This window comes from Artemia sp. Qi Xiang Cuo, chromosome 1 (genome assembly GCF_049724085.1).
Source record: "Artemia sp. Qi Xiang Cuo chromosome 1, ASM4972408v1, whole genome shotgun sequence".
Classification (NCBI taxonomy): Eukaryota; Metazoa; Arthropoda; class Branchiopoda; order Anostraca; family Artemiidae; genus Artemia; species Artemia sp. Qi Xiang Cuo.
The window spans coordinates 21,007,111-21,021,585 of record NC_142794.1 but is presented as its reverse complement, the minus strand read 5'-3'; the positions used below and the strand labels follow the sequence as shown (position 1 = coordinate 21,021,585).

Here is a 14,475-nt window from a genome sequence, read left to right as displayed (position 1 = left end):
CAAGTAATTTTCAATAATAATCAAATATTTACATCAAATAATTAAACGGAATAAATGCTTTTATGACTTCTTTTCTAGTGGAGTGGTAATACAGGTCGCAAATTTGTACCATTCATTTACACAGCAATTTTCGTTCGGGAGGGGGGGGACCGCAACTTAAAAAACAAAAAATAAAGAGAATTTAACGGAAAATATATGGATCATTACCAAAATTCAACGGCTTTTAAAACTTACAGCGGGAACAGGCCCAGGACAATTCTGTGCAAGCGTTTGATTTAACTATAACCAAGCTTCAAGGCAGTACAAATAGACGCTATGATGTTATTTAATATTTCTTATCCAGCATACTTTTTTCGATAATCCAGTCGGAATATTTTATTATCGTAGTTTGTTTGTTGATAAACGAAATCTTAGAAAATCATTTGAGAAATATTTTGCATTGCTCAACACAGAGATTTTATTTATTTATTTTTTTTTGTATAGGTTGTATAAACAGCATAACTTGATAATAATGATACCAGTAAAAAACATTAATCGTACATGAAACTTGAAGAAAACACAAATATTAAACCAAAATGAAGATATAAAATGAACTATTATTTACAAATTAACCCGAAAATAATATACAATATCTCATCAAAAGGCAAATGAATCTTTTGATCCAGCAATCCTCAGCCAGTACTGCATAATATTAATCTTGAACAGAGACATAATTGGAAAAACCCGAAGGGGGTATCGAAATGATGGCCGTTCAAGCGGCTATCCAAAATAAAGGTAAAAGTTAAATGATACGACAATAGATCCTTAAAGTCCAAACCCTCAGGGCTGATCTCTGTTTCAAGGCCCTTCAGCCAGGAATTACAATGGGGGGGGGGGGCAGCCATCCTGTGCTTTTGCACACCCTTCCGGCTATCCAAAATCAAAAGATATTAAGTTAAGCTTCCATGTTTAAATACCCAGCACTCATTTAACTTCATGTTCTTTCATGTGATGAAAATAAAAAGGAAAGAAGGTTATTAAATATGCTGTCCCAAATAACTGAGAGCAATTTTTGATCTTTTAAATTTAATTCCTTAAAAAAAACATAGCCTATATAATTACTTTTTTACTTTTGAACAGATGCACAAAAGGAACACATTTCTAGGCTCATCATAGCCTTTTTCCATTTGTAGGCTATATTTCTCCAAGAAATTTGAAGTGAAATTCTCAAATGGAACAGATTATACGAGCCCAGCTGGTATGTCTTACTGAGAAATTTTAGGTTGAAAGAGAATTTAATTTCTGAGAAATCTAAAAAGAAATGTTGAAACGCATCAATAAGCAAAAGTACCAGCAAACAATTGGTATTTGCTACATATTGTTAATTGTATTGTACATATTGATATTTGCTACATATTGTACATATTGGTATTTGCTAAAATTGGTATTTGTTGTATAAAAACACATTTAAAATTTTTAGTGCTTCCATTCAAGAACGTATCCAGAATTTTTTTTTTTTAGGGGGAGGGGGGTACAAAAAAACGCATAAAAAATTGTGCTCCCCTGAAGACTCATGAGCTTTCTCTTCATTTTTTGTAGGGGTGGATACAGGTGGTTCTTGAAAATTGTATAATTACAGGGATGAAGGGGCGAAAAACGAAAATGAGGGACCCAAAGTTTTGTTGGTACTTCTCATCAAACATTAATTTTATTGATGTCTATAAACGTCATTAATATTAATTATTAGTATCATTAATATTAATTTTAATAGTCACACCTGAGTTTTTGTAACGTTTATATGAAACAGATAATTTTTCTGTTTTGCTAACTAATTTCAATAACTATGCCGAAACTGGTTGCATTAGTTCAGAAAACGTCAAATTACGAAACTTAAATGTTGCAAGAGCAAAATCCAACTTGGATTTCATTAATTAATAATATTTATTTTTAATAGCGTTAAAATTTTATTTTTAATTAATATCATTAATCTTAATATCTTATTTAATACTTAATAACATTTAGGAATAATATCACTAGTATTAAAAAAAAACGTTTCTATTTATTTTTAGTCCTTGAAACATGGCAAATATTGTTTTAACGTCGAAAGAGGCCAATGACGCTTTTCTTTTTTTGCAATCGAAATACAAATATTGACCATATTGAATTGTCACATTGACCACAATTGTCATATTGACCAACGACACTTTTCTTTTCCTTTTTTTCCTTTTCAATATCGTCAACTTTTGTAAACATTACGTCTAAACAACTCGACACAAGTAAATAAATAAATTAAAACAACATTAAACTTTTTATAAAAAAGATTTATCTTTTTATAAAAAAGATGACGTTAAAAGTAGAAAAATAATAACTGTTTGAATAATATTAAAAATAACATTGAAACAAGTAGATAGCAATACAAATAAGGTCAGATATCAATAAACTGATGTTTAAAGACAAACTAAGAAAGCATTCCCGTTACATTAAATTTTTTTCATTTATCAAAATGTAAATAAGTGATTACAAAATTAGTATTCATTAAAATTAAAAAAAATATTAACTTTTTAAATAATACAAAAAATTAAAAATAATATTGAAAATTACTGATAAAATTACAAATAAGGTCAGATGTGAATAAACAAGGTGATATTTAAAGTCAAGTTGAGAAAGCGTCTACGTTAGAATAGGCTTGTTTATTTTTCAATTTATTCGTTTTAAATTTTTTTTTTTTTTATTTCAGCAATGTTTAAATAAATTGAATAATGATTAAAAAAAATAAATAATTATTTTGATTATCTTTCAAATTAATTTGTTATATTTTTTAATTTAAACCAATGATTAAATAAATCAAATAATTAAAACTAATAATAAATAATTACGGCAAACAAGGCTAACACGTCAGGTTTTATAAATGTAATTAAATAAGGTGATATTTAAACTAAATTTCAGAAATCGGTCAAGTGACAAGGGTTGAAAAGGTCATTGGACTATTTACAGGTAGCTTAAAATATCTCTTGGGACTTGAGTTAACTGTGAAAGGTATGTAAACTTGAAGAAAAAGATACTCACCCTCGTAAAGTAAATAGTTCTTGGGGTGATATGAATATTCATTAAGTAGTAGACAATCCTGCTTTGAATATGGCCTTCATGTTTGTGAACAGTGATTTTTTCACCTGTAATTGAATTTCTGTTAGAATACATCCTATTCCATTCCAGAGAACGGGGATGAAGGCGTCATCCCAGCCGCGGGCAATACATAAATGTAAGCAAAGAGGGGAGAGCTTTGGACCCAAACCCCTCCCCCAAAGATTCTAGATTCGTCTGAGCTCTTTGGCGCTTCTTATTCAAATTATCGCTTTTTTTATTTCTCCCAAAGAACACAGTATAAATTTACCTTACTACCAAGGCCGTATTCAAGGGAGGGGGTATAGGGTTTAGACCCCCTCCCAAAATTTCTACCCGACTCGTAAAAACGTAACAAATATACATATAAACAAATTTTGGTGTTAAAAGTTCCAAAGCCCCACCCCCCCGGACGAGAAGCCAGGATCCCTCCCTTACTGAGTAGCCTACACAACATAAATTTTTGTAAATGAGTGGAAAAATAAAGCATACGAGGATATCATAAGAGCAAAAAAAGTTTCGATATTATAAGCTAAGTTTCCAAAAGTTTATTTTGTATAAAAAAAATACTCCGCTGATGTTTTATTATAAATATTACAACGTAAACAGGGCTTACGTTCGCTGTGAAGCATGAAATTTCACGACAAATCTACAGCTGTAGTTTGTACCGACTGCACACGATGCTTATATAATTGGATTCCTTAAATCAGATGTATCCCTTCACTAAGCCAATATTACTTCAACTTCTTCCTAGGGGATGATCTAAATTGCCTACAAATAGTTTTATTTTTCTATTTTCGCATTTTTGGGTCATGTTTTCAACGTATTAGTTTTTCAATGCTCACGTCAACTACACCAATAACATTTTTTAAAGTTAACAAAAGTTTTGATTTTCTTACGGGGGGGGGGGGTACAAAAAAGGGCTTTCAAAGGCCCTATTTTTGGAGGGGGCAAGTTCAAATGCCATCCAATTGCCCCTTCCTGCGTGCTCACCGACAGAATGACCTTACTTTTACCTAGCTTAGAAAATTTGTATTTTTAGAACTGTACTCAGGACCGTGTCCAGGATTTTGTTCGGGGGGGGGGGAGACAAACGATTTTTTTTCCGGGAAGGGGGTTAAGGACAAAATCGCTCGACAGGGAGGGGGTTGAGGAGTTTTTATAAAGGTAAAAGGTAAATGATACGACACTAGATCCTTAAAGTCCAAACCCTCAGGACTGATCTCTGTTTCAAGGCCCTTCAGCCAGGAATTACAATGGGGGGGGGGCAGCCATCTTGTGCTTTTGCACACCCTTCCGGCTATCCAAAATCTTATCTTATTTCAGGAGGTAAGACGACTTGGAAATTGGGTTTACAACATTGACCAAACTCTAGTTTTGACACAATAAAGAGCTGCTTCCGATCAGAGACACGAAAAAGGAATCTCGGGGCCCATCTCCCCATAAACCCTAGATTTCCCCAAATTTCTGAGAACTTCTTATTCAAATCTCCAAATAGTTTTGTTTTATTCTCGCTGGAAAAATCCAACGTACGAGCCTGCTCTCGATTTGCTTTTATGTTACCCCCTCCCCCACCGAAAAAATTCCAAAGTAAGATTCTGCTTCCAAGCTATATAATGAGTAAAGGATTGACACTGTTTATCAGCATAATTTTGACTTTGGGCTAATGTTTGTTTTTAAAGGGTTTGAACATCTTTTTATTTCAACTAAGAGAAAAAACGGAAATAACACTTTCAGAAACAAGTAAATAAAATAGCTGAAGATATTTGTTTAGGTCACTTGTATCTGACTGTAGAACTCTTGAGAAACAAAGGAAACCATAGATTGCAAATTCCAAGCATAATGTTCACGCGACTGGGGCATGCACTTTGAGGAACTTGAAAAAACCAGTCGTTTTGCAAAATGGAACACGCGGATATACAACTTGGAAAGAACTTCTCATGTATTTTGAATTAGAGACATGAGGCCAAAATCAATAAATTTTCCCATGAGACAGACTAGTGCTAGATACATTCTATCCAAACATGAATAACATATACACTGAAAATAGTATCAAAAGCCATCGTTATGACTTGATCTTCTTTGCGTTTTGGAGGGGGTTATACCCCCTCCAAAAACTTTTTGTTGCGCTAGAAATATTTAATTATGCCCCACGGCGTATTTACAACCCTTGACCTGAGGGCTATGAGGGGGGGGGGGGTTGTCATCCTCAAAGACAATTTCCGGACCTTTCAACTACGTTGAACAAAATGGCTATCTCAAAATTTTGATTGGATGTGTTTGGGGAAATCAAATAACACCGGGATATCTTGATAGAGGTTATCCCCCTCCAAAATTTTTTAGTTGCTCTAGAAATATTTAATGCATAAAAATGTCTAATTCATTAGGTAAATCAATTCTAACCATTTCTTCAGCTTCCCTTTAGATAAACATGCCTGAGCACACGATGGGGGGGTATGGAGAAATCTTCACAAGATTGAGCGAAGGGACAGGCCCTGGTAACATCATGACCCTGAAAAACACCTTTTCTTATGTTACAAGCCTCGTATTGGGCTTGAAGTATAAGATAAATTCAGATAATCTTTTATAACTTGCACCAAAATGCTTTTAAGAAGAATGTAAGCAGATACCATGTTAATATGACTTTGGGGTGCGGAGCCAAGAGCCAGAAACTTTTCTTGAAAGGGGAGGAGGGGCACAAAACTATTTTTTTTTCTAGTCCTGTTCGGTGAAAGCTCAGCCACAGCAGGGTCATGACATCATAGGGCTCACTTAATTGTCCCACTTAAAGTAAGAACATGGGCACCCGCAGGAGGGGGAAGACCCCCCCCCCTTGTAGACCAAAATATAAAGAGAAAATTTTGTAACATTTTGAGGAAATGTTACTTTTCTTAAAAAAATTACCTTTGCTCGTGCTTGGGAATTTTTTGCCCCCCCCCCCACCATCGAAAAAAATACATAGCGATCAAAGACCCTTTGGCAATATATATTTGGTGACTAAAAGTAAAACCATTTAGCAGATTCTGACTAGGATAATTCTGAAACGTTTTCAGAGAGTACTTCCCTTGGATACTGTACAGAAAAATCAATAAATCATCCAGAGACGAGGCAAAACTAAATGGATTTGATATGCACAAGCCCTTCACAAATCCTTAGCAACAAGAAGAACAGTAATTTTTTGTTAATTCTTCCCCAAAACAGAAAACAGAAAAGGTTCTGAGGGACCTCACCTAGGATTGCTTAATTAAAAATCAAAGTTAAAATTTGGAATACTTAGCTGAGGATTCTAACGGCTCTGGCCCAAGACTGGGCTCTTAACCCGGAAAATCAGTGACATTAGCGTATTTCATATAAAACACGCGCTAGTTAAATCACAGTTAGCTAGCGCTGATTTGAGCCGAAACTCGCCAATGTTACTCCCAAACATACGAAAACTGATTCACTTTTAATTCGTTTCTTTGCACGTAGACCCTGACCTAGACCCTTGAATTTTTTTTTAATTATCAGACTATCCAAAAAGGGTGCTTCGTGGGTCTTTAGTTAGCAAAACGCAACTCATTCTCACCTCCTTCGACTCGCTCAAGCCCTCGTAAGCTTTTTATTTCCTTCAACAATTATCTTCTGCTTTTAACCAGCTGTTTGTGGTATTCTTTATATTATTATTTCGTGGGAGTTGCCCACTCCTAGCCAAAAAGTCTACTTTGCGGGCTTTTTAGCTATAAAAAAAAAATAAAGTGTTTAACAAAAATGTATTTTGTAATTTCAACAAATTATAGTCGTAAGAAACAAGAGTACTCGTATTATAAAAACAAACAAATCTCTGGCATTCTTAAACATTCGTCACAATCTTAAGAGAACCTAGCGTATAGGGATAAACAAACAACTCAATTGGCAAGACAGCTTCAGATACCCGATGTATTACGTCCCGAAAATTTTACAGATAGCCAGTTATTATATAGTATGGTTTTCTACTCCCGTACAAAAAGAAACAGCCCCCGGATATCGGTCAAATTAGAAGTGTTGTGTCTAGTAGTATCAAGAATTAGCCTGACTTCAGGTCACTCGTGGTACAAACCAAAATTTCCCTGTCGTCAAATCTAAAAAGTGGGCAATTGGCAACAATGCCTCTACCACTAATAATAACGACAAAAGAAACAGCCAATGACAACTTTGCAAACTAAAAAACAGATTAGGTGTTGGCGTTTCCAACTAATTGGAAGAAGAACTGATTTTGTTGGCCTATTTATTCAAAAACGATTATTGAAGAAAACAACTTTAACACTAGTTATAAAACCTTGAGCCATGGTTCACTATAAGCAAGACCGTTTCCAGGGGCGGAGGTTTAGACCCCCCCCCCCAAAAAAAAATGTTTGTCCGACTCGTAAAAACGTAACAAAATGAATATAAACAAATTGTTGATGTGTTTTAAATTTTTTTTGTACCCTCCTCCCCCCCCGAAAAATCCTTATGTAAAACCCCCTCCTCCCACCCACGAAAAATACTGAATACTAACCTGACTATAAGACTACCACATCTGGATTATACCTCAACGGCTAGAAGATAAAGTAATAAGAGCAAAGTAAACAGTTAAGGAAGAAATTAAAAAGGCAATAAGGGAAAAACTGACCAGTATTGAAAATTTTCATATAGCTGAGGTACTTTTCTCTTTTTTCATCCAGAGTTTCATATCTTTCCTGATAGTGCTGAATTCTTTTCAGGAAATCTTCCAGAGCTTTCTCCTGGTCAATGCCCATATAATCAGGACTATTCACTTTTACTTCCTAAAATCAAATACAAAGTTAGCAAATACATATTAGAAGGAAATTGTTAATATTTTTAAGGCCATACGATACCTTAGAGAATCGCCCTATCTCTTCCATTATGAGCCTTTTTTGGTAAGGTAAGAAGCGAGGTTAGTAGTGGGTTCGGGGTAGTGAAAAAAAAACAACAGATGTACGAAAAATGTGGTTCGATTCCACTTTCAGGGGTTATATTGAAATAAAAACGGAATAAGATAGTTTAGGTCATGTTATACGGATGAAGGGTGGCAGATTGTCAAAAAATATTCGGATAAACGTTATAAGTTTAACGACAAATAAAAATAAACGTTATACGGATGAAGGACGGCATATTACCCCAAAATTTTCCTTTTTGAACCCATCAAAAATTATTTGGACCCATTCTATAAGTAATTCATCGATTTAATTGTGCCCCAAATTAACATATTCCATTTTCAGGGGCTATATTGAAATAAAAACGGAATAGGATGGTTAGGTCATGTTACACGGATGGAGGGCAGCAAATTGTCAAAAACTATTCCGATAAACCTTATTAGTTTAACGTTATATGGACGACGGACGGCATATTGCCTCAAAATTTTCCTTTTTGAACCCATCAAAAATTATTTGGACCCCTTCTCCAAGTAACTCATCGGTTAAATTGTGCCCCAAATTAACACTTTGCAACTAGAACATCTGTTGTATCCCTACATATACTATATGTTTTATCAACACTCATATTAAATTAAAATGAACTAATATCGCAAACATAGTTCGTCAATCCATACAATCGGAGGGTGGATTCAAAACGCTTTGGAGTCCCAGATTGCATCTTTACTTTCGTGGATACAACCCTACCATTATTTATCTGTGAACGCGAGCAAATAAAACTTGGACTTGACCTTGAACATTGATGGTCTCGTCGAAGAACTGAAGATAAAAAAAAACTTTGCAAAGAAAGTAGAGATGTTGACACATAAATTGGGTAATGCCATGAAAAAAGGAGAAAATGGCTCGTCGAGCTTGAAAATAAAATTTAAAGGAAAATACGCAGGTAAAACATAATATAAGCGGAGCCGATTAGACTAATTCGAGGATACAGCTCGCAAATGGTACACAAAGGGTCAACAGCTTAGCAAGACGGATAGACACGATTGTGGCTACTGAAATTAACACAAGGCGTGGTATGTCCTTATAGAACTTGTGTCGATTTGTGTATTAAGGCGCAATAGCGTCTAGATTTTGAAAAACACATCCCCCTACGTTTTTGTGAATTGAAGCCCCTCTACCCAGCGATGCTATCACCATGATAGCACTGTTGTTTGATCTAAAATCTAGTAAAAAGAACTTTATATTTTTCTACTTCAGGATTATCACGATAATCCTGAAATATACTTTCTCTGGGGTAGGTAGGTTTGATAACTGGTGAATAACTACTGGGTAACGGGTAACTAGTGCTGGTAAGGGTGAATAACTACTGGGTAACGGGTAACTAGTGATGGTAACGGGGGAACAACTACTGAGTACCGGGTAACTAGTGCTGGTAACGGGTGAATAACTACTGGGTAACGGGTAACTAGTGCTGGTAACGGGGGAACAACTACTGAGTACCGGGTAACTAGTGCTGGTAACGGGTGAATAACTACTGGGTAACGGGTAACTAGTGCTGGTAGCGGGTGAACAACTATTGGGTAACAGGTAACTAATACTAGCAACGGGTGAATAGCTTCTGGGTTACGAGTGACTAGTACTGGTAAAGGGTGAATAACGGGGGGAATTTACTTACTTTAATGTTGGACTCGACGATTTTTGGATCATCACAGATTGACTCAACAAAGAAGAGTTTGTAGCCCATTTGCTCGGTAACGATGCTATGTATTAGCTGGCGACGGTCAACTGTTGTGTTTGTGGCATCAAAAACCTGAATAAAACAAAGTGTATAAAGTGCAGCTGTTAGGTTTGACCTAAACCTAAAAAAGCAACGACTCGAAACAAGAAAAGCAAGCATGCTAACAACATTGTGAGTTTTTTAGCTTATGTTTGAGTTAATTTCTCATTGAACTTCCTGGGTGAAGCTCTGAATAGATAAGGTAGAGAGGGAGCATGCAGTGGAGTCAAGTAGGGACAGTTAAGGACCTGCGCAACCTTAAATTTTGAAAAATACCATTTTCGGGAGTGTTTTCATTGAAAAATATCTTTTTTTGGTATTTTCATTTACAAAATTGAAAAAAATGACAATTTTTCCCCTCCCTGGGAATTGATACATGCATTATACCGCCTCCTAAATTGACACCACTGGGACCATGCACTGCTGTGCTGACCTTAGGCAAAAGTAGAGTTGTGACAAAGAATCAAAATTTAGCGTAAAGAACGAGGTGTTGAGGAGTGGGTAGCCCCTTTCATATACGGAATAATTTATGTTCGTTTTAAGTTTTAATGGGGATCCTTATTTTCAGTTGAAATAAACCTCTTTTTATTTAATATCAAACAGTAAGCTGAAATAAAAATGCGTTTCAACCCCACTTTTTAGCGCTGTAGATTAAGAAGCGTTAAAATGGCCAGGTCACGTTTTATGGATGAAAGATGGCAAATTGTCAAAAATTGTAATTCGGGTCATCCATCTGAGGCCAAACGAAAAGTAGGTCGTCCCTGAACGGGTTGGGATGAGGTTATAAGACAAGATTTAAAGGAAACTGGGTGCTTACGTTTTATATCGATCATATCCACGAAGTGAAGTTAGGTCAATCATAATGAAATATACCAAAATATGATGAAAATATAATACTTTATTAACAAAACTATGGAAACTACAACAGAGAATTATGTAAAGCAGGCGAAGCAGAACGCATAGATGTCATTAAGAATTGCGTTAAAGTGAGCTATGCCTTCTACTGTCACTGCCGCCCGCCACACGTACTCCGCTAGATATGAGCTATTGGATGTCTATATTTCAACTTTAAACTGTATAATAATTTTTTTTTTTTTTTATAGAAGGCGGTTGAGGTTATCGAGTAGGTGCGGGGTTTGGTATATTTCATTATGATTAACCTAACTTACTGGAAACTGGAACTACATGGGAGGGCGCAAAGAGTAAAGCTTGAATAGATTGGGGAGGGCGGAGGAGCTTGCGTAGCTGTGTTGGTCTCAGGAAACTTGGTGCTGCAGTGAGTCCTTAGTAGCAATAGTAGGAATTAGTGAACGTAGATTTTGACTTTTTTTTCTGTCTTAGTCATTAAATATGTGCAGTAAAAAAACAAAAGAAGAAACCGAAAAACAAAAAGCAAGCGAAAAGAAAAGAAAAGAAAAAACAAAAAAATTAACTCATAAAGGAAACTGATAGCAGATTGAGCATAGTATCAGTACAACTATATTTTATATACTTACAGCGACTTCTCCTCCTTCTTCTAGCCAGTTGCAAACATCAGTCAATGCGTCCAAGCAGCACTTTGCCCGAATAGCCATTGCCTCTTCGTTGTCCTGACGGAAGAAGTCATGGGTTTTGTAAGCATCTGTTGTGTGGCGGCGATATTCACCCAGGTTGAAAACTATAATAAAACATGGCCACTTTATCATAATTAGTATTTAATTAAACCAAGCAATAAGAGCTTTGGCCGTGCCATAAAAGGGTCTAGATAGAACTTTGGTCCATTTAAATGGTTCTAGGCGTTTACTTCCCTCCCCCGAAAATACCCCCCGTGAAAATTAGACTTTCTAAATTTGAGAATTTTATTTTTTTTATTTCCGTAGGGGGAACGAATTTTGGTACTTGTGTATTATGCGCCACTCACTTAAGTTTACGCTGTGTAAAATTCGAGAACACACTAGTTTTTTCTTTACTTTAGAAATGAATTTGGGCTATATATTTGTATATTAAGGGGGAGGGTAAGGTATAGCGGGACTGAATGCAAAATGTGTTTGGTACAATTATTCTGCATATTAGATAGATAGATAGATAAGTGTATTTTAAAGCCAAATATACGGCCATGGACACAGTAAAATAACACAAATGAAAGGCACAAATAACATAAACTTTGATCAGCGATCATCATAAAACACTTAAATGAAACACTACATAAACCTAATAATAGTAGCCTACTTAATACTTGGAAAATCGGTCATTGAAAAAAAAACTTACACTTGGAAAAAACACTTAAATGAAACATTACGTTACTTTATACTGGGATTTTTTTTATTATTTTTTTTTTTTAGTAAACAGGATTTCCAGATACCTCGCTATTCTTCTGTAATTTTTTAGTGGCCATACCTAGAAGGAATTGTTTTCTGACCTCAAACTGTCCAAATACTTTATCCCCTCCACTATGTGCAAATATATAGCCCAAATTATATATTTCCTGTCTATTCTGTCACTTGTCTTTGTCTTGTCTCATGCTAAGATGAAGGAAACTAACGAAAAACCGCTTTGTTCTCGAGTTTTACACAGCGTAAACTTTAGTAAGCGGCGCATAATACACAAGTACCAAAAATTCCTTCCCCCTACAGATAAAAAAAAACTCAAATAAAATTCTCAAATTTTGAAAGCCTTATTTTCCACGGGGGGTATTTACCAGCGGGGGGGGGGGGGTGGTGGTAAACGCCGGCCATCCATTTAAATGCCTATGTATATTTGATTCTTCGAGGTAAAATAGTTTACCAAGGGCTTGTGTTTTAATACCACCCAAGGACCTCAAGCCCACTGACCTCACGTGCAATGTTAGAACAAACTGCAATCTGCCAAACGAAAAAAAAAGAAAAAAAAATTGGACCCAAAACCCACTTTGAGGCTCCAAAATCATTTCCCGGGAAAATGTTCACCCCTACTTTCTCAAGATTTGGATCCTTAACACTTATAGGACCATATCTCGCTCCGCATTTTTTTTATTTCCATATTCTTTAATTCCATTTAGTTTCCATATTCATAATTCAATTGTTTCCATTCTTTTCCCATTTTCTTTCCAATTGGTTTTGTATTACACGTCCATATAGCCTAACGATTTCGAATTTCAATATATTACAGCTAAACAAAGTAGTTTTTTATTTAGGTACATGATGTTTAACAATAAACAAAGAATAAAATTTTGACTTCCAACCTTGAACTAGAAACGGATAACACAGTTCAAAATCAATGACAATACAGCAATTAAAATAGCCTAAAGACAGATACTGTTACGCAATCTATATTTAAATATTGACTAAATATTTTTTCTTATTTTGCATAAGGCAGAATCCAGGAGGTTAGGGGGGGGGGGGCAAACCTTCCCCAAAATTTTTTTACGACTCGTAAAAACGTAACAAAAATACACAAACAAATTTTGATACATTTTTTAAGTTTTTAACCCCCCCCCCTCCCAAACAAAAAAACTGGATACGGCCTTGGTTCTGCATTGGAATTTTCTGTCATGAGATTTGGAATAAAAAGAAAACGGAAAAGTATAAGATAAGATAGTCGAACAATTCTACCTTTTTCAGATATCACATGAAAGCTACCATTTTTGTATTAATTGAAAAAAAAACTTTTTCCACAAAATACGTTTTTCAAAGAAAAGTAAAGAACCCCATTAAACCAAAAATGAGCAAAAATAAAATAAAAAATCTACAAAGCATGAAACTACCACAAATCAGCATCGATAAATAAATGAAACCCAAAACGAATATAAATTACAATAAATAACAGAGTCAAACTCAAAACGAGCAGAAACTATCATGAGTAGGGCTCACAACCCGTATGCCATCCCAAGGCCAGAACATAATTTGCACTTGACTGAAAAAATATAAATGTTTTTACTTTTATAACTTTAACAAATCAAATAATAAAAAAAATTTGATTACTAAATATCAGTATATGTATATTAAACTGACAAGGCACATTCATTTGATTCTTTTTTTTAGTAAAGTAAAAATTATGTTCTAGCCTTAGGATGGCATATGGGTTTTGAGCCCTACTCATGTTAATTTCTGCTCGTTTTGTTATTTATTGTAATTTATATTCGTTTTGGGTTTCATTTATTTATCGATGCCAATTTGTGGTAGTTTCACGTTTGGTAGATTTTTTTTATTTTGCTCATTTTCGGTTTAATGGGGATCTTTAATTTTCTTTGAAAAACTTATTTTGTTGAAAGTTTTTTTAAAATTAATTTCTGTTCGTTTTATATTGACATAGTCTTTACAGGGAAAAAGAAAATAATTCTTTAGATCTTTTTGTTTTTTTTAAGACTTTATAGTTTTGTCTGCTATTTGTATGCTGGAGAAAAATTTCCAGCAATTTTTAACAATATGCACCCTTTTAAAAATTTGGACACAAATAGTGGTGTTTAATTTAGTTTCATACCTCCTCTAGTTGACCTGAACTTGATACCATTCGCAAAAAAAATCTGTTTACTTCCTTTGATAGCTTGGATACACTTACGCTATTTTGATTTGGTTAAATTTTAAGAGCAGAAGTAGCTCCGAAAGTTTGAACAATACCCTCAGTCATTCTTGGGATACTGCTGAGATGCCTTATTGGGAATTAACATTAACACAATGCATTTTAATTTAATCTGAAGGCAACATTTAGGTTTCAAATATAAAAGGCAAATGGGAGGGTGGGCGTGTGAGGGGG

General features: G+C 34.9%; 1 protein-coding gene across 5 annotated transcripts in view; it reads right to left on the bottom strand.

The window, feature by feature from the left end:
* Nucleotides 1-14,475, bottom strand: part of LOC148956107 (6-phosphofructo-2-kinase/fructose-2,6-bisphosphatase-like) — a 121,768-nt gene that overhangs the window by 17,682 nt on the left and 89,611 nt on the right. For all 5 annotated transcript variants that reach the window (XM_089093742.1, XM_089093665.1, XM_089093594.1 and 2 more), the window contains 4 exons: nt 11,262-11,422; nt 9,664-9,798; nt 7,727-7,880; nt 3,046-3,149 (listed from right to left, as the gene is read on the bottom strand). In XM_089093742.1, coding sequence (XP_088949868.1) covers nt 3,046-3,149; nt 7,727-7,880; nt 9,664-9,798; nt 11,262-11,422 — 554 coding nt within the window. The remainder of the gene's footprint in view (nt 1-3,045; nt 3,150-7,726; nt 7,881-9,663; nt 9,799-11,261; nt 11,423-14,475) is intronic.